The sequence below is a fragment of the Botrytis fragariae genome (genome assembly GCF_013461495.1).
Source record: "Botrytis fragariae strain BVB16 chromosome Unknown tig00000037, whole genome shotgun sequence".
Classification (NCBI taxonomy): Eukaryota; Fungi; Ascomycota; class Leotiomycetes; order Helotiales; family Sclerotiniaceae; genus Botrytis; species Botrytis fragariae.
In genome coordinates, this window is record NW_023500990.1 from 226,964 (window position 1) to 245,994 (window position 19,031).

General features: G+C 43.1%; 7 protein-coding genes across 7 annotated transcripts; 5 read left to right on the plus strand and 2 right to left on the minus strand.

The window, feature by feature from the left end:
- Nucleotides 1-20: 20 nt before the first annotated feature.
- On the plus strand, nucleotides 21-937 carry Bfra_011408 (putative ct20 family protein; the record flags this gene model as incomplete). Its single annotated transcript, XM_037341735.1, has 2 exons — nucleotides 21-210; nucleotides 276-937. 2 exons carry the CDS (start codon nucleotides 21-23, stop codon nucleotides 935-937), a joined length of 852 nt encoding a protein of 283 aa, XP_037194592.1.
- Nucleotides 938-1,507: 570 nt separating this feature from the next.
- Nucleotides 1,508-2,381, plus strand: Bfra_011409 (putative nadh-ubiquinone oxidoreductase kda subunit protein; the record flags this gene model as incomplete). Its single annotated transcript, XM_037341736.1, has 3 exons — nucleotides 1,508-2,067; nucleotides 2,125-2,229; nucleotides 2,285-2,381. 3 exons carry the CDS (start codon nucleotides 1,508-1,510, stop codon nucleotides 2,379-2,381), a joined length of 762 nt encoding a protein of 253 aa, XP_037194593.1.
- A 241-nt stretch (nucleotides 2,382-2,622) lies between these two features.
- On the minus strand, nucleotides 2,623-6,523 carry Bfra_011410 (putative tpr repeat protein oca3 protein; the record flags this gene model as incomplete). The annotated part of the gene is made up of 3 exons (XM_037341737.1): nucleotides 2,623-3,318; nucleotides 3,409-5,909; nucleotides 5,965-6,523. The coding sequence occupies 3 exons, from the start codon at nucleotides 6,521-6,523 to the stop codon at nucleotides 2,623-2,625; spliced, it is 3,756 nt and encodes a 1,251-aa protein (XP_037194594.1).
- Nucleotides 6,524-9,065: 2,542 nt separating this feature from the next.
- On the plus strand, nucleotides 9,066-10,463 carry Bfra_011411 (uncharacterized protein; the record flags this gene model as incomplete). The annotated part of the gene is made up of 1 exon (XM_037341738.1): nucleotides 9,066-10,463. The coding sequence occupies one exon, from the start codon at nucleotides 9,066-9,068 to the stop codon at nucleotides 10,461-10,463; it is 1,398 nt and encodes a 465-aa protein (XP_037194595.1).
- A 2,168-nt stretch (nucleotides 10,464-12,631) lies between these two features.
- Nucleotides 12,632-14,264, plus strand: Bfra_011412 (putative l-ascorbate oxidase protein; the record flags this gene model as incomplete). The annotated part of the gene is given in 6 exon segments (XM_037341739.1): nucleotides 12,632-12,637; nucleotides 12,648-12,693; nucleotides 12,731-12,890; nucleotides 12,942-13,029; nucleotides 13,087-13,607; nucleotides 13,661-14,264. 6 exon segments carry the CDS (start codon nucleotides 12,632-12,634, stop codon nucleotides 14,262-14,264), a joined length of 1,425 nt encoding a protein of 474 aa, XP_037194596.1.
- A 152-nt stretch (nucleotides 14,265-14,416) lies between these two features.
- Nucleotides 14,417-14,844, plus strand: Bfra_011413 (uncharacterized protein; the record flags this gene model as incomplete). The annotated part of the gene is made up of 2 exons (XM_037341740.1): nucleotides 14,417-14,455; nucleotides 14,566-14,844. 2 exons carry the CDS (start codon nucleotides 14,417-14,419, stop codon nucleotides 14,842-14,844), a joined length of 318 nt encoding a protein of 105 aa, XP_037194597.1.
- Nucleotides 14,845-15,525: 681 nt separating this feature from the next.
- Nucleotides 15,526-15,882, minus strand: Bfra_011414 (uncharacterized protein; the record flags this gene model as incomplete). The annotated part of the gene is made up of 2 exons (XM_037341741.1): nucleotides 15,526-15,670; nucleotides 15,818-15,882. 2 exons carry the CDS (start codon nucleotides 15,880-15,882, stop codon nucleotides 15,526-15,528), a joined length of 210 nt encoding a protein of 69 aa, XP_037194598.1.
- Nucleotides 15,883-19,031: the final 3,149 nt, after the last annotated feature.

Sequence of the window (19,031 nt, forward strand, 5' to 3'; positions counted from 1 at the left end):
GTAAAAATAATACCGCCAAAATGCCACCGAAAAAGAAGAAAGGAAGCACACGAGCTGCTTCGACGCCCGTTGAAGACCAAGATGCCATGGCAATTGATACTCCCAAAAAGGCCGAACCACTAAAACCAAGCCATAATATCTTGAAAGACCCGTGGACGGATGAACAAGAAACCTCATTGTTCAAAGGTATTGTCAAGTGGAAACCAGCGGGTAGGTCGATAATCAGTCTTAAATACATGGTTTAACAGATCAGATGAATTAATCACTGAACTCAGGTATGCACAAACACTTTCGCATGATTGCACTTTCAGAACATCTACGGAATCACGGTTATGATCCTCGTGTTGAACAACATACTCGGATCCCTGGCATATGGGAGAAGTTGCGAACCTGTTACAATTTAGATGTGATCGACGATCGCGAAAATTCATTCGATTACGAAGAGGATACCGAAGATCGGTTTCCTGACTTTACATTGCCCGACGAGGAATATGGAGAGATGTGTTTCATGCGAGGGAAACGAACGGATGAAGAGTTAAGTGAAGCATATTCGTCACCTTCAAGATTGATGGAAACTTCGGAACCAAAAGAGTCACCAGAGCCCGAGGTTCATGGAACCACCAGAAAAAGGAAGAGGGGAAAGGAGAGAGCAAGTACTGTCGATACAACGGAGACGAGAACATCACCACCTGCACAAAGTTCGCCACCAAAATCTACCAGAGCGGGAAGGAGTGCCAATAGAGCTGCGGGAAAGGCGAAAGCAGAATCGAGTTCGAGGCAGCAGAGTGTTGCAACTGTCACAACCGTGGAAGATGGAGCCGAGGACGACGAAGAAATCGATGAAGGCCTCGAGGGAACACCGACGAGACCTCGAGGGGCGGATACGAAGAGATCTAGGGCACAATCTTCCAATAGGAAAAGCAAAAGGAAGAGATGATGTATCCGTGTTTGTGTATATCTGTATTGCACTAAGACATGATTTTAAGGAGCGAGGCGTTCTTTGGTGGTTGCTTATATCTGTACATAGTGGTTCTTATATCATGGCGTATGGCTTCATGACATGAGATGGAGATCGAACTGGGTGTTTTAGTAGCACTTTTACCAGAAACATGACTGGTGTGAACAAGTACTACCATGTTAAAAGTGGCTGGTTTTGTAATGTAGAACAAAAAGCGGAAAAATCTTAAAGAGCTTCTGCTCAGTTCAATGGAAATGTGATCACGAGGCGAAGCATACAGTTTTATCAAATTTCAAAAACTCACATCACGATCACAACTAGATCTATTGCACAGCCACAAATTTTATTGGTTTTGTCTGCCCAATGTTGAGCCACCCTCAAAAGCCACTCACCAATAGAACTTCACCAATTTCTAAAGACCTTAAAACCCCGGCATGAATTCGCCGCCAAGACTTGCCGAAGCTCCAAAGCTCAAGATTCCCAAACGTCACGATTTATCTTAAGATAACGACTATTGACAGTTTAATACACCCATTGAAGTTGCCCAATATGCGTCGTACATTACGGCAATTTGCAGCTGTTAAGCCTGCCAGATATCTCGAGGCTAACACACCTACTGGTCTCACTGGCCTCCATACCCATCCCTCGCCCCGCTCCGCTCTACTCTACCTCTACGCCTCTACCCTCGACAAATTGAAAGAATTCCCCTCCACATCTCTGTACCGCCAATCTACCGAGGCCCTTACAAACCACCGTCTGAAAATTGTGCAATCTGTTGTGCCAGCTGGATACGAAGAATGGGCAGCGAAGGCGAAAGAAACTCTTGCTGCGCATCCAGAAGTTTTCACTACCCCAGAGGGTGGCATACACTTTGATCAGGGGAAAAATAAGAAACTGAACGCCGGAGGCAAGGTCTTTGTACAGTCGGAAATTGAAAAGGAGGTTGATTGGAGTAAGGAGGAGTGGGACGGAGAGGAAGGAAGTGCAGAGTTAGAGGGCGTGAGGACGACACAGGAAAGAAAGGGACAAAGCGTTTTGGCTAAAGAGAGACCTGGTGAGGATGAAAAACAGGTTGTCTGGGAGAACGAACCTGCGTTGAATGTCGATCAGTGAGTTTGATTTTTCTGCTTAAGATGAGATGTGGAGGAACTGACATGCGATGGTAGAATCGAGGAAATCGAGAATAAGATTGGTGCTGGATTGATCGAGGAGGTCATTCAGGTTGCCGAGGGCGAATTGACCCTCACTAATGTCTTATTGAAGGCCAAAGTGTAAGTGAAATATATAAACTTCTTTTGATCCTTCGTGACTAATTGAAAATTGTAGATGGGAGGATCTCGAGGAGAAGCCTGTCGAGGGGCAATGGACATATTTCATGCGCGACAGTGGTACCCCAACCACCCAACAGCCACCTCAAAAGTAATGCTCTACCTAAAGATTCGAAGCCAAAGAATGTATAGTAGAGTCTGTACATAGAATAAATACATGCAATGAACATCCTCCAATAGAACTTCACCCTTTTGTAATGACATAACTATAATCAAATCTGCAAGTGCAGGCACGCATTCAACCATTGAGGCCCTAGCTTCTCAATTTACATGGACAAAGCATGCAACACCACATTCCCAAATTTACGAGCGGCCAGTCATCTCATCAATGCTCCATCAAACACTCGACGATGAACTACTTCCACCACTCCGTTTCTTCACCTGTATCCCCGGCTTCACACCAACAATGGTTCCCAAGGCTCTCACCCACCCCAACTCCTCATTAGGCTTTGCTGCTCCCCCAATTATGCCGCCGCTTGTTCCGTGTCTATGTCTGTCGCTCATACCCGTTTGTCTTCTATGAACTTTTGGTGGCAGTTCCTCTATTATGACGACCGTATCAGATCCTCGTCTTCCAGATGCCGGTGGCGGCGGAGGGGCCCAAGGGAACGAAGGCGGTGGAGGAGGCCCAAGTCGTATCGGTGCCGACTTCTGTTTATTGCGAGATTTCGAGTGACGTGCTCCTGCCATCCAGCCCATAGTTTCACTCTGCGTAGATTTCTTCATTCTCGGAGTAGGTCCACTCATCAGGCCACCGGGCTGGGTTGCCGTAAATCCAGGTGGTGGAGGAGGTGGTGGAAAGCTACCGGGATGTCCTGGTCTAGGAGGCATAGGCGCGGGTGCTTGCCTTCGCGGCTCCGGCATTGGCCACATGTGCATAGTTATCAACCAACCAGGCTCAATAATTGATTCCCATACTTGAGGGAGGATAATTTCGCCTGTGGGGCCAATGAGATCGTAGTGACCATCATTGACGTGAGGACCAATGACATCGACATGAAGGAAGGCTTGTTTTACTAATTCTTCCATTCCCTAAGATGATAGTAGTCAGCGAGGAATTATGCAAGTGTCAAGAAACAATGAGGATTAGTTGAAAAATAAAAATAAAAGCAATTGACATACAGCCCATGTAGATACTAAATGGAACGGAAAAGTGAATTTCCTTCCCACAGCGTCCTTGAACTTTATCGCTGGTTTTGCTCCCTTGTCATCGGATGCCACAGGGGAGTAGCCTCGATCTTTTCCCTTGGCAGCTTTACTTTCTGCAGCTTTTTTCTTGTATTCTTCTTCGGCTATTTTTCTCGCATATTCCTTTTCCGCTTGTCTCTTTGCATATTCCTCCTCTGCCCGCCTCTTTGCATGTTCCTCTTCTGCTCGTTTTTTTGCATACTTCTCTTCCATCTCCGCCATTCTCTTATGACGTTCTTTTCGCCTCAACTCCTCAAAGTATTCGAGTTTCTCTCTCTCTAGTTCCGTTCTAATGCGTTCCTCCTCTGATAGATCTTCTGGTGATGGTGGCAATGGTATCTCAGTAGGATCTATGCTGGGAATTGGCCGCCTTGGATAATCATAATAAGTTCCATGATGGACCCGTCGTGTTGTAGATCGCCTTCGTTGTCTTCCTCGGTCTTCCGGAACATCGTCATCATCCTTTACGATATCATCTGTCGCATGTTTTCTTTCCTGCTTTTCGACAAGCTTTTCAGTCGTTCTTTCGATTACTTGTTTTTTCTCCTCAGACGTTACAGAATGCTCAGATCGGTGCCGGCGATGATGAATGACCTCTCGCTCAACAATGCGCTCATATATATCTCCACTACCTAGACGTTCTCTGCTTCCTCTTCTAGTCAGTTCCCAGTCGTCACTTTCTCTCATGCGTCTTTCTAAAGAACGGCGTTCACGATCTGTGGCATAATCCGAGTCTGCACAACCTGGAGATGGAGATCGTTCAGGGTATATGCCCTCAGAGCTGTCTCGCTCTCGCCAATCATCCGAATCTGAATCCAACAGGGGTAGTGGTATCTCTGCAGGGTCTGGTATAGACGGATGTGCTGGAGAACTGGCTAGATGCGAACGGTCTGGGCTATCGAATTCATCATTTAGGATTGTCTTCTTGCGTTTGCTCTTTTTGCCTTTTTTCTTTGAAGGAGTTCCCCAAGAACCCCAGCTTGGCTCAGAGACTATTGGTTCAGGAATAGTTTGGTCAGGAATGATTAGGTCAGGATCGGGCGGAGGAGGACTGGTTGGGGGTGTTTTTGGCGGAGCTGGTCCGGCGGTTGAAGAGTGGCCGGAAGCAAGAGACCCCGGAGGATTATTTCCAACGAGTATGGGTTTCACCGGTGTAATTTGTGGCGGAGATGGAACAGAGTGAAATCCGGATGGCGGAGAAGGTGGAGGACGTGGAGGAGGTGCAGAAGGTGAAGATAAATTATGATCCGAATGTGTAGGAGATGGCAAGACGTTTTCCGGATCTAATTTTCGATTCAGAGGTTTCCGCCTCCAAAATCGCCAACTCCACGATCTTGGCACCTTTTTCTTTTTCCTGCGAACTAATAAATCGCCGTCTATGGATAGACCTGGAGGCAGCCGAGTACTGTCTGTAGAGGATGAACCATCATCGCTATCACTATCGCTATCTGTATAGCCAACACTGGAGGGAGAAGCAGCTCTTCGTGGATTCCAAATACCTGGGAAACGCGACGTAGGACGTTCTCTGATACCCGCTATGTCTGAAATGGTCTCACTGCCAGAAATTGATGAGGTAACCATATCATCAGCTTTTGCCGTCACTGCAGCAGACCCGTACTGTTGAGCGAATTGCTCCAAGGTCATTCGCCGAATACTATCTGCATATATTAAAACTGTTGTGAGTATACATACTGGAATAGCAATGACCCAAAATATGAAGAACTGATCTCCACCCGGCTGAAAATTCCCACCCATCGAAAATATTGCCGCAATTATGGAGAACGGGAGCAACACACCCCCAAGATAGGTCACTCTATTGATGCTTTGGCGGGTTTCTAGATCTAAGGTTTCTCCTCCACGAATATGCACTCCCGACTTAGACGAAGCCGTGGAAGTGTTATCATCGTCATCATCATTGTCACTCTCAATCTCGGTTTTGGCCTTCGTCTCAAGCCCCTCCTCCACAATTTGCCCCCACACAAATAATCCTGCATAACGCTTTGCTTTCTCCAAAAGTCTTTTAAATCCTTCCATTCTAACGTCAAAACGAGGGCCCCAGAAAGCCTCAGTACGATCCAAACTCCAAATGTTAGACTCGATTAGATCACACACTTGATGAATTTCGTGATAAGGGATCAATCTAGATGCACATGCATGTTCAATTACCTCGCACAAGGCAAATTTCCATTGTCTGAGTACGATATCAGCAAGTATCTCTGTGAGGTCATCCCAAACAAGGATACCACCTGGCGATTCTATAGAATTGAAAATCTCGTCCGCTAGAGTCAAAGCTGGGTCATGTTTTCGGGATGGTTTCCATTTTTGCGTTCCTTCCGGGAGACTTTTGAGGGCATTTGCAAGAATACTGTGGTAACCCGCAGTTTGAAACTGTGCGCCTCTTCTCGCCCACGACTGATTTTCAAGAAGCAGTAATACTTTAAATAACTACCATCAATTTATGTCCTGAATTGAAAGAAAGTATGATCTTACAAGTTTCACTCCCATCTTCTTCGGGGAAGCACACCAAAGTCACGTGACATAATTTTACACTTATTCCATTCCAACCTTCATTGGAGATGCCTATCGTTTGACACGGTAGCATGAAATCATCAACAATCCCTTCAATGGCTTCGGGTAGCGGGGTAATGTTTGCCGCAATCTCAGGATGGTCCAGAGCAAAAGTTCGAACTTTCTCCTTATTCCCTGATCTCGTAGAAAATTCCAGCTTATTCAATTGCCCGCTCTTTCTCATCGCATGCGAATCAAAGATATCCACATCCATGTTGAAGTGTGAACCTAATACCTGTACATATTCAATCGGTAACCCTTCCAAAACATACAATTTCCTCTCCTTATGACGCGGTATAGCGCGCTTCAAGTGATTTGCGAGTTCATCTGGGGTCGTGAAAAACTTTCTCGTGAGGCTACCATTTTTGTCTTCGGTGAAGCACGATGTGTGTGGTAATTCGACGTTGAAGCGTGGGGGGTTAGGAAGAAAGTTGGGATCTGAAGGGTTGTCGCCTTCAATCTCGACGGCAATGCGAGCCATTTGAATGTGGCATTTATTTATTTATTTGTTTACGATGCTCATTATGTGGGCTTCTTCACTTCTTATTGATTCTTGCGGTTAAAGGTTGTGCCTGGTAAGAGCAATTGTGCCCCCAAACCGCCCAGACAACATGGACAGGGGGTTGTGCATTAGCGATGTGCAGCCACCGATATATTTATGGTTCTACGAAGAAGAGAGCAAGTGTATAACATTTAATCTGGATCAAAACATATGAGTGCTAACTAATTGCTGTTTAGATAGAAACTGGAGTAAAATTGAGTTGTTCAATAGAGTGAGGAGAAGGGAAAATTCTGTACATATCACGACTTTTGGATATTCACTTGGGGTCATGAGGATCCGATTCCGAGTCGAGTATGAATGAACACAGTCCGTGATATCACCAAATAGAGAGGAAAATTTGCGATAGAGGACCATCAAGATGACTGGGTGATTACTTGGTACAGTTGCATAACAAAGCTAACGATTAGCTATGGAACTAGGTTGGTGACTCCCTAATTTCTTGCTCTACCTCTGGAATTGGATTTAATATCGTCAGTTCATGTTGATATGCATAGAGATATCGATTCGTCTATATGATAAATTCATATGCCGCTCAGGGATGTATCGCCAGAAGCCCGACATCAATCATAGAAATCACTCTTGATATCCAATGTATTCTCGTTACATGAAGTCATCTCACTGATCCTAAACGGGGACATAGAGGTATCTGGGTTGCGCTTTGGGAATGCTCCGCAGTACCAATGAACGCCATCATGGCCTGCATGCGGAGATGTGTTGTATTTCAAGAGCTTTACCTGGCTGCTGTCGATGCTCAACTTCATATACTAACACTTTGAAAATTCTAGCAGCTTTTACATCATTATTAAAGAACCTTGAATGCTCTCTCTGCAGCCATGGACTCTCCATCCCTAGTCAAAGTTTTCTACATATATTCCCGCACATCTTTCAATCCCTGTTCTTATTTCCAATATGGGTACGCCAAAAGCATATCATATTCTTTCAAAAGACATCATCTTAACCCGAAAAAATCTATAAGGTAAATTGGATTGCCTTTTACCATGAATTTGATTAAACAGCGTAGCAGTCACTTCAGTCGTAAGAAGATGTCATAAATCACTTGGACTGGATAAGGGTACTGGTATGGTCATATTCAAATATTAGAAATGTACATGCCATCGAAAATAGTTAAGAAGACTGCAGAAGACCCTAATTTTTACCAGATGAATTGCTAGCAAAGTCTAAAAAACGAAGATGATCGACCAGAGTCTTCAATATGATTCAAAGTGAAAATAAAACCCGCTGAAATTCACATCATTGATCAAAATTTGGGAAACGAGGAGCACATTCTCTATTGAATCACTATGGAATGATTTCAATTGTAAGCATACAAAGATATTGAAAATTACAACACAAATGAAACAATACTAGTCCTACCGAGTGCACTTCTGTCATATTAGTCCTGACATTGATTAGTGTTTACCGGGCCCAAACTAAGCGAAACTAAGGAGAAGCTAAAGTGCAGACGAGATATAGTTCAAAATAGAATCCATCTACAAAAATGGTTATGATGCCTTGATAGTCGTCAATTATTAAATTAAATTATTCATACAAAAGTGACAGATTTTCATCTGAATGACGTATAATGTCTCAAAGATTAATTGGCTGGTCGAATTGTGAGAGTTTCTAGTATATCTTAGCTTCTTAGTATCGAAAGTAAGAACAGAGATTTCAAAATTCGTGACTTATCCTACACTAGACCAAACCGTTTGAAGCCGTCTTACCACTTTCAGATTTCTTAAACCCGGTTCTGACAACCATTCGCTCATCATGAGCAATCATATCTATTGTGGGTTATGTAAAACGAAATCTGGCATGTTCGAATATGAACTAAGAGCTCGAAAGACTTTGCGGGGGTGGAGAATTTTTTTAGATTACCCGGACTAGTCAGTCTAAATGGAAATCTGGAGTCTACTTAAGAAATCCTTCAGCCAGCTTCTACATCGAAACACAACTACATACACATCCTACACCATAACTCATATAATTGCCTCATACTTATCAGATTTCTCAATAAATTATCCATTCAAGTATATCTCATACACAATTATATTCCATCATCGTACATACCACATCATCACCACCAGTCAGAACCAAGTTCTTTTCTCAATTCAACATAGTTGTGACATTCACAATCATCATTACCAATTCAAAGATCTCTTTGAATATCACAACACTCACATTACATCCACCCTATTACTATCGTTATTACCAATCATTTCACAATCACATACGATTGTGTTGCATCTAGTCTATCACAATTACTATTGCCAATATCAAATATCTCCTTACGCTTAACGAGATTCTGCAATTACTTCGAATTTAATCCTTTACCTCCACAAATTCGAATAAATCTATCTAAACCACACATCAAGTCATCACAAACCTCGACATCGTTTCGATATAAAATTCTTCAATAGAAAGCAAAAATTCAACCATTTCAAACCCCACATCTTATTTCGCAATGTCCGCTTGGCTTTCATTGACCTCCCCCCGTGGAGTTTTTCGCTTCCTCGATCTTCCTGGCGAAATCCGCAATAAAATTTACGAGATGGTAACTTGTGATATCGAAGATCCCAAGCCACTTGATAACTTAGACACAATATCTCTCCCTGTGTATAAGAAGAATTTCAACCCTAATCTATTGCTAACTTGTCATCAAATCCACGACGAAGCAAAATACGTTATGATGACCAAGAATCTTTTCGTCGAAGTCCAACTATCGGGGGTAGGAAGAAGATTGAATAACGACTTCCAGTCTATGCTTCGTTTATACCGAGTGCCAGTCATCTGTATCAAAACAGATATACAGCCCGAAGACCGTTCTTTCGATGGCTGTGTCATAAGATATCGCGTATCTTGTGATGAGCGAAGAAGTGTATGGGAACGAGACTCGATTGATTCTTTAGTCATATCGCATCGTCACATGAATATATTTCTCGAAGCTATCCACCAGACTCAATGGTTCATCTCAACATGTACAAAGATGCGTTCGTATCATGATGTCACACTTCAAAACCCTTTTGTCTCCAGGTCTGCATACTTTGATGGCAGTCGCAGTCAATTTTCCATTCAGGCCTTACAGAACAAAGAAGATGCACTTCTATCTCCATTCTCCACTATCAAAGAAGGCCCAATTTATATATTCAACGACTTGTCGGGATCTTATATACAGCACGGCAATACGAGACCTCCCGCCGTTTCCTCTATCACGACTGAAAGCGTGTTAGAAGACTTAGAAGAAATAATAAGAAAGGGACGAGACCATCATCTTCGAGGTATATACGTGTATGCCGAAGCATTCTACAAGCTTGCCGACTACAAAATTTCAGTTCTGATGAATTCCCTTCGCAACAGGACGGTTGCCAGACTTTTTAAAAAGGAAGGACTAGAGCCTGAGGATCAAATAATCGAAGGACAAATATTTGAAGATCAACTAGCCGAAATTTACTCCACAATATGCTACCATCGTGCACAAAATGCTCTTGCGGATATGCGCCATCTCATAGATAATGGCTTGGGTCAACACGCAAGCGATGCGTGTGACATAATTCACAAGATGTCATCACAAGGTCAAGCTCCTTTATCATTCCCCAATTTCATTCCAAATCCAGAGCGAATTGTAGATCACATATTCATGGAAGCCGTTTCATTCAGGCTATGGGAAGAAGTACGCAGGGGAGACCGATGGAGCATTGATAAGGCTTTGGAGAAGGTAGAATTAGGTCTCGAAATGGCTCCCAATCACCCTGGGTTGAAAGCCGAGAAATATCGTATCGTTCGTCGAAGAGTAGAATCAGTCCTTGATCTTTCTATGTATGTATTTCCTTCAGCTGTAGGATTTGGATGGTTTTGTTTTTAATTTGTTACAATAGATGGTCCTAAGTGAGCGAAGGCTGTCTATGTTGATTATATTGTATTGCAGATGGATGGATATACCTTTTATAGTTGTATCGTTTGAATGATTTTGTACTTGATTCGCTACAGTGGATGGCCCTTAACGAGCGAGGGGCCTCTAAGCTGATTATTGTTTGTTTGTTTCTCGGAATACATTAAAATAATTAAAGCATTTTCGCAAACTTTGTGTAATGACCACTACCAAAACAAATTGGTATTGTGCCAAATCTTTCTGAACTGATTCAAGTGACCTTCTTCAATGATCCAACCACATTTAATACAAATTTGTTTACACTCCGCTCTAGTTCAGTGATTTATTCGAACTGTATCAATACAGAATGGTACAAAAGATCATAACGGCTAAACTTTACAAGCACAAAATCCTCGATATAGGTTGAGATTCTAGTTCGATAAACTACAACCTACCAAACACTTATCTCTCACCCCGACGATGATAATACCATACCGACCTGAGTCTGTGTTATGACACGAAAAACAAATTATTCCATTCTTCAACATCACGCTAGCGCAAGAGATTGCACCACACATATATCGATATTGATGACATTAGGTGTCGACATTAAAATGTATAGAAAATGTAAATTTACAAAGTATGAACATATACATGAATCAAGAACGTCAGTAGATACACTGTCAGCTGATTATTCTATCCCCTCTCTTTCACCAAACGGTCATGTGATGAGATCATTTGAAGCTGGGAACGATGACTGGAAACTGCGCAACTCTATACAAGAAGGTACTATGCAGGGTCCTACGAAGGTAGTGATAATTTGGTCTTCCATCTCGAAGGGAAAGTACCTTATGAGCTCACTACTTTCGAAAGAGAGGCACATGATCAAGAATTCTCATCAAGCTATTCTTATCTTAGTGCAGGCAGAGCGACAGCAGATATCATCGGGTGTCCGCAAAGCATCAATAGCTTTGATATTGCAGTACCTACTTGGCGTAGGGAGACGCGCGTCGTACGGACTCATTAATGTTAACATAAACGCGATGATGGTTTTGTGCGGGAAGTGTGTGGGTCATAGAGCTCCGCGTTATTACTGGGCTATACTACCCACAAGGAGTTCTTGATAATTCCCATGTTCAAGATGTATTTGTAAGTAATTGAGGTAAGATACGTCTGGCATGAATGCGTTCCCGTTGGAATACGTTCATCAAGATATTTTGACTTTGCAGACACCCTGATATGTTTGGCTTAGCTTACAACTTTTGATAAGAAGCTCTGGAAGACCCTTTCCGAACTCATGTTGGATGAACCAATGGTAAAGTTTATATTTGCTGATCTTGAGGTTAGACTAAACTAAAATGTGGGATGAGCCTCAACATATTATCCTACGAGCCTACCTCGCCTACATATGAAATTCAGTCAAACCGAGACATAATTTTGGTCGGTGCTACATAAAACCCTCTGACTTCAGCGTCGATATCCATACGCGCCGTAGTGCTGGTCGAAAAGTTTAAGGGTCATGCCATGCATACTTTTGCCAACGGCTCCATCTTGGCCATCATCTGCAAAGCCAAGCATGCTTTGAGCGTAGCGGATCTTCATAACTCCGACTCGGATATTCTGCCGTCAGTTAATTTCGAGAAAGAGTCTCAGGAGAGAGACAAACATTCACGTCCCTTCTTCTGGTGAAATGATCCACAGACAGAGATTCCTTTTGACCAACACTATGAAAACCCTTATATTCTTCTTTCTGGAGCGGCCTATAGTGGTAACGATGAGTGTGAGCTGCTTAGAAACGCGATATTAAAATGTCAACCAAAGGTTCTCATATTGCTTCATACGCCAGTCTGAGCTGGGCAGTTGTGTGTTCCCAGTCATGCACGAGTATGAAATTGACCTCTCGGGATCATCGACTCAAATCACCGAAAAGCTCATGAAGATCATCCTATCTGACAGTTTGAAGCAATTTGTGGCGATGTGTACGCTGCGTTTCAAATGCTAAAATTGGCAGCGGTTTTTGGTCGAGGTGGCCATAGAGACGGCGTCGAACCATCTCATCTGACGACTAGCTAGCTTTCAATTGATCAAAATGGGATCGACATATTGAATGGCTATGACACCGTTGATATTTGGATGCCACAGATGATGTAGTTGCAACTTAAATGGAAGTTTTCATAGTTCATCGGGACTGAGACTTTGACAAAGTTGTATCACCGGTATAGACGTGAGAAATATGATGGAAGAAATGGAACATATTTAAGTCGGCAATGATGGGACCAATTCGAATGGGCTTTTGAAGGGTGTATCGTCATTTCTGAATTATGCACTTGGGTCTAGTAACCAAGGAGAGCAAACTTCCGCTCAATGGGTTCGATTTGCCTTTCATGAATTTGTGACAGCAGACACTGCTACTGGTACAGGGTATGTTGTTCTGACTAGTATATATTAAGAGCATTAGCTGACTTTATAAAGTGGTATGGATGCACCACCTGGCTTTGAAAGCACTCGCGGAGAAAATCATGGACTTTTCGTGAACGATTTCTTGACTTTCTTCAAGCCAGTACGATTCATCTAAGACTTCATGGTTCATGTTTGTCAAATACTGATCATTCAAAAGACGGTGAACGCGTATCTAAGCATGAGTGACATCGCAGCTTTAGCAGTTGCCGCATCGGTTGGGAAATGCGGTGGTTCTAGTTCGGGAACAAGATTACACGTCGGCCGAATTGATGCAACGTCGGCAGGTCGAGCTGGTGTACCGGGACCGGCAACAGATTTGAACACTACTCTTTCTCAATTTGCAGCAGCTGTATTTCATGCCAGTGAAGCCATCACTCTAACAGCATGTGGACATTCATTGGGCCGTGTTCACAATTATGACACTCCAAATGTTGTCAACTCTTCTTTTGTGACAGCAACTAATATCGATGAAGGTGAGCCATTCGACTCGACTCCCGGTGTTTTGGATCCAAATAATATCAATGAATATTTGAACGGTAATGTAAGTCGTGGAGGTCCGCTATGTACAGCGGCAAATGTGGCAGATCGATCAGATTATCGTCTGTATACATCTGACAACAATGCAGCCATTCAAAGTATGTCAGAGGAGAAAGCATTTCAAACGAAATGCAACTCGTTGTTTGAGAAAATGATAGAAGTTATACACAGTACAGTAACTCTCTCTGATGCAGTCAACCCTATGGAATGGAAAGCAGTGGACGTGATGATGGATATGTCCTTGTCTGGAGATGTTTCTATCTCAGGACTTATCCAAATCTCTACACGACCATCCGGCCTCCAAAAAATATCTCTTATAGCACAACGTCTTCCACTGGAAACTCCTCCACCGGCACTAGCAGTAATTCATCCGGTACTGGAACTTCTATCTTCGGCTCGACTATCTATTGGCCATTCAATAGTACGATTGCTTCCGGGACGACATCTTTGTCTTCCAACAACGTGTCTTATCCAGTCAATGACAACGTTTTTGTCTTGCCGGCACAATCTTCCTTCGACTCAAGCAGTGGATCTATCATTGTAAAAAGCGCTGCATTAACATCTGCCAGTGGTAATGAATATATGACGGCTGTTTTGTATGTTCCCACGGAGGAAGAAGGGACTATAAGCCCAAAGATTGTACAGCAAAACGTAACGTTGACTTCGTTTGGTACCGCCGGAGCGTATACTCTGTATTCAAATACGATAAAGGTATCTTCCACTGGGACAGTAATTGCCAGAGTTGCTCAAGGTGATTACTCGAGCCGAACTGTGAAGAGTACCACATTTGCTTCGTAGGATCGCGTAGATTCTCAGAAGGTGGATATAATGTGGCTAGGAAATGAAAGCCCCCACTTTGGCATTGTACGGATAATAGGTTGTTAATCATATAGGTATACTGAGATGGGAATAATGAATAATAGCACTTAATAACATTTTCGATTGATCATATGATCGCTAGCTTTGGTGAAAAGAAATGGGTCAATATAGTAAGTAACGCTAATGACATGATGAAATGAGTAACACTTTTGCTGTCGATTTTTTCTTTTTCTTCTCTCCCTCAACATCTTTCAAACAACGACTTCATACCACTTTGAAGTTTCTTACCTACTTGAAGTGTCCTGTCGCCACTTTCGAATTCTCTGCCATTGAACCGTTGGTCACTTCCATTTCCATCTCGCTCGTTCCGTTTTTGGATACGCTATGTCCTCTTTTATCACGCCACTCTCCAAACTGGAATGATTCAACGTTGTATTTCAACGGTATTCGTCCCAAAACATTCCTTCTTCATCTTTTTCTTCTTGCATCGGGTGTCGGCAGTCAGCATACCGAACTTTACCTGTCATACTCTTCCTACTTTCTTACGCCAAGCTCTTAATTGCTGCAGCCACCGCAAAGCCCTTCATTGTGTCATTAGAATCACGTATAGCTCGTATTTCATGTGGTTAATAATCTTCTGCTGGGCATTCAAATCTTCCAGTTCGCTGGGATCAATCACAAGATGATAGAAGGATGTGTCAAACTGCCACGTCGCACTTCACATGCAAGCATAGAGAGGAAAACCGTAGGATTCCTGAAAAGTACAATATTTATTGCTTAGGATGCTGGTTCCGAGTGGGCTGAAAGTTCTGTACTCGGGCAGAAGAAATTAGAACTTTTCAGATTGTGTGACAAGCGCCTCTTATATGAGCTGCGGTCTGACCACCTTTGAGGGTTTCACGACAGCCTTCATCAGCTTTCCAGAAGTCTTGGATGCAATGTAACTGTCATCACATTTTGGCTATCACGACTGGCCAGGTTTCTTCCATGGAAAGACTTTTACCAATTTGCGAGAAGATTTGCAACACAGCCTCGTTTGTTTTACATTTATCTTACAGGGTTTCACAAAAGCCACATGAATCAAACTTTCAGAAAAGAAACCACATTACAGACACGCAGGAACAAGGAAATTAATTCCAACGACACTTGGCATCTTCCATTCTTAAGCACATATGAATTACCTTAACGAAAGTTTCGGTACCAAAAATAATCCAACAAACGTGCAAGTAGCACATCATCATCAGCCAATCCTGTTCCCGAGTTCAACCCATGCCAAATAACCCATACCGTCCGTCTCAACCCAGATAATCGGGTTGTATCCCATGCGCCTATGCTCCGATGCCATAATTCCATTATTTCCCAAAAGAGGTAACCCCCACTTGGTTCTGTCGAGGGGATTTCTAAAGCATACAGATAATCGTCCCCATGTCATTGTGTGTAATTTTATCAGCTTACACTAAGACAAGATGATAGTTTTCTCTTAAAGACAATCTGTAACCTCACACCAACCGCAATAGTCGTGATCGCCATACTGCTCTTCTTTGCAGCATTGCACGCAGCAGTTGTTGACGATGGGAGTAATTTCGATGACTGCCATTTTAGTGTGATTAAAGCAGCAGATTTGGAAAGGGAGAGAGAGAAAGGTGTGAATAGGCGTCTCGATGGTGTGGATGAGATGAAGAGGGAGCTGTTCGGTATGCTTGGTGCGAATATTATTTGCTGGTGATATAAGGCTGAAGGTTGGATTGTTCGATACAGGAGAGGATCAGGAAGAAACTTTTCGAAGCGGATGATTGAAGCTCATTCTTAGATGAGGATCTGCTTGATATATATATACTTCCAGCCAACGTCAGGCAACAGTAGATCCCTCCAACAGTCTATGCCCAGATTCTTACGATCATTTGGTTATCGACACCTGCTCACCAGATATCAAAGTTGCCTGTTTCATTTATTCATTATTATAACGCATGCACAAGAGAAGCAACAGACTAGGGGTGCATGTCACAGCCTCGGTACCCATGTCCTGCCCTGCATTCGTTAAGCGGTGAGAAAGAGTGAGGCTTCCATCGTCATCAACCCCTCTCCTTTTCTATGCTTCCCCTCTTCGAATATTTCAATTGGATCACAATGGAAATCCTGCCATCCAGATCCACTGTCGAATTTGCTTTGCCTCCCTCCCACCTACGCTCATTATTCGCACCAGCAATTCTATTTTGAAAGCAAACAAGCGTATTCAATGTGCGCCACAAATCAGGTGCGAGGGAAGATAACGCATGGGCTTTGATAAAGATCAATCGACGAGCATTTGCTACTAAATATAATCCTCATATGGTTAGTCAATGGGCCGGTCGAAACAACCCCTTTTACAGCTGTGCGGGGCGCCTTCATACCTTGTGTGTACATCTATAATGTGCGACTACTGGTGCTGCACTTTTAACTACTTCCTTGGATCTCTCAGCAAAAAGTTCAAAGACGCATCAGTTCTCGTAGAATCGATGATGCTATTATTGAAAAATATTGGAACGGTACAAGATCCAAGGCATGTCGAAGCCTACTTTTCCGGCCTTTCGCAAACTGTTCTCTCTCAATGCTCCACGCAATTCCCCCCTTATATATTCAGCCCAGAACATATTGGCCAACCCCTCCTTTCACGCCACTCAGTATACAGTTTCGATCTACTAGGGTACGCACCGACTGATATTAAGCTCCTGCCCTACACCTTCCCCACTACAGTGTTGTATTTCGCGAAACTTAAATATCAAACTTAATTTACGATGCCGGAAGCTCACACATTGCCGCCTTAAGTCTATCTATCTGTACAGACATGTATGTAGGGCGATACGGAGTAAATCTGTATTAACCTCAGTCACAATAATTAAAAGGGTCTAGTGACCGATGATTACTGGCATAGCTGACCTCTAACCCTACCTCGTTCTCATATAAATCCATGTTCTAAGTCACACAATCCCTGACTCCTGTGTTTTCCCCCTGTGAATTTGCATCTTAATCATCATCGGCGCGGATTTAACCCCCAACCAACATTTACATAAGCTTCATCAACATCAACGGGTGGATGCCGGGCCAGGCCGAAGCCTGGCCCTTTCCGTCGGGATGCTTCGACTTCCCTGTTGAAAACTCTTGAACTTCATGCCAGAAACCGAATCGGGTGCGGGTAGGGGACGAGCCTCCACGTTGGCCAGGGTTTGACGAAAAATGTCTTACAATCATTTCAGCATTTCCCCTGAGCTCCATGTCTCTCTGTAAGTACGAGAACTTCTCAGCCAGCCCAAGGAGTGATCATCATTACCAATCAAGTATGATTTATCTTCACAACAAGAAGCTAGATATTATCACAACATGAGAATCCTTTGTAGAACTTGTTCAGTTTCTTGCGTCGAATATAAGGATTTTGCTTTCTCCGCTCATGTCTTATGGAAATTGCGCTTCTTACTTCTAGATTAGTATATACATACATATAAATTCCTGAGCGCATGCAAAAGAAACTTTCAAGGCTTGATTGTGTAACAAAAATGCGTTTGTTGTGTGATTACAATGGGTCATTCGTACAACTTCTGTGTTAGGTGAATCCCGATGAAAAGCCAAATTATTTGTCCTATCATCTCGATCATCTTGAACGCTTACGATTTAATACTTCAATCGGAGTACGAGATTTAGGATACCATTGAGCTGCCGGCTTATTCCTGGGCTATACATCACCATGTACAATGTTCACAAGTTCAAATAGCAATCATTGGGGGTTGAGATATACTATGTAGTATGTGGATCTGGATATAGGACGATTTACTTGACATTATATGTCAAATGTGAGCACTACAAAAGGATCAAACCACCGGGCCACCGGCTCCAATGTATACAGTACACCACTATGCTTGAATGGCTTGACTAAATATACTCACAGCAGATATCCCTGAAACTTCAATTATCTATCACCTGAAGATTGAAACCCGTTATACGGAGCCGGCGCAGGTTTTACACTGCTACCCTATTTATTCCAGTTAAATCTAACCGAGTATTTGCCGGAAACTTCCTACTACAACAGCAGCTCCTTGAAATTTATATCCCCCCTTTCCCCTTCTTGAAATTGACTGCATAACAAGGCGCTGTGCTCCCGAAAGAGTCTCGCCCATTGAGTAAACTGCCGTTTTAGTGGCCAAACCCCGGATGATGTATGGATTGCGAAACTCACTAACTTTCTTTGTGGGTTGTTAAATCTACATCACCTATCACTCCACCCCCACAATCCAAACACCTTCCAGTTCTGGCCCAATATTGCCTCTGGACTGTCTCTCAATTGCTTCTAGACATTACCCATTCCACTCTGGTCCATAATTCGCAACACCCTCCACTAATACCCCTCAAAGAGTGCCACATAAATTTCCCCACGATCTTCAAGCACCAGGATCGCTTAAATGAACACATATCCACATTGAGACACACTGATATCGCTTGCCTGGTACGTACTAGTATTAGCTTCTAGATTGACACTCATACTCCAATAAGAGATGCAAACAAAAGCTGAAATGGACGGGCCGAACATCATCTTGTTTGACCGTTCCCACCACAGCGTTTCTTCAATGAAAGTAACCCGTATGTGCCGACTTAGCTCCGCGTCAAGTAATCACTATTCAGACCAGGGCTAGAAATCTCCATCACATCACGCTTATTATTTACAACATTTCATCACATTTTGCTCTATCCACTTCCCGCGGGCCTGAAATGAGGAAG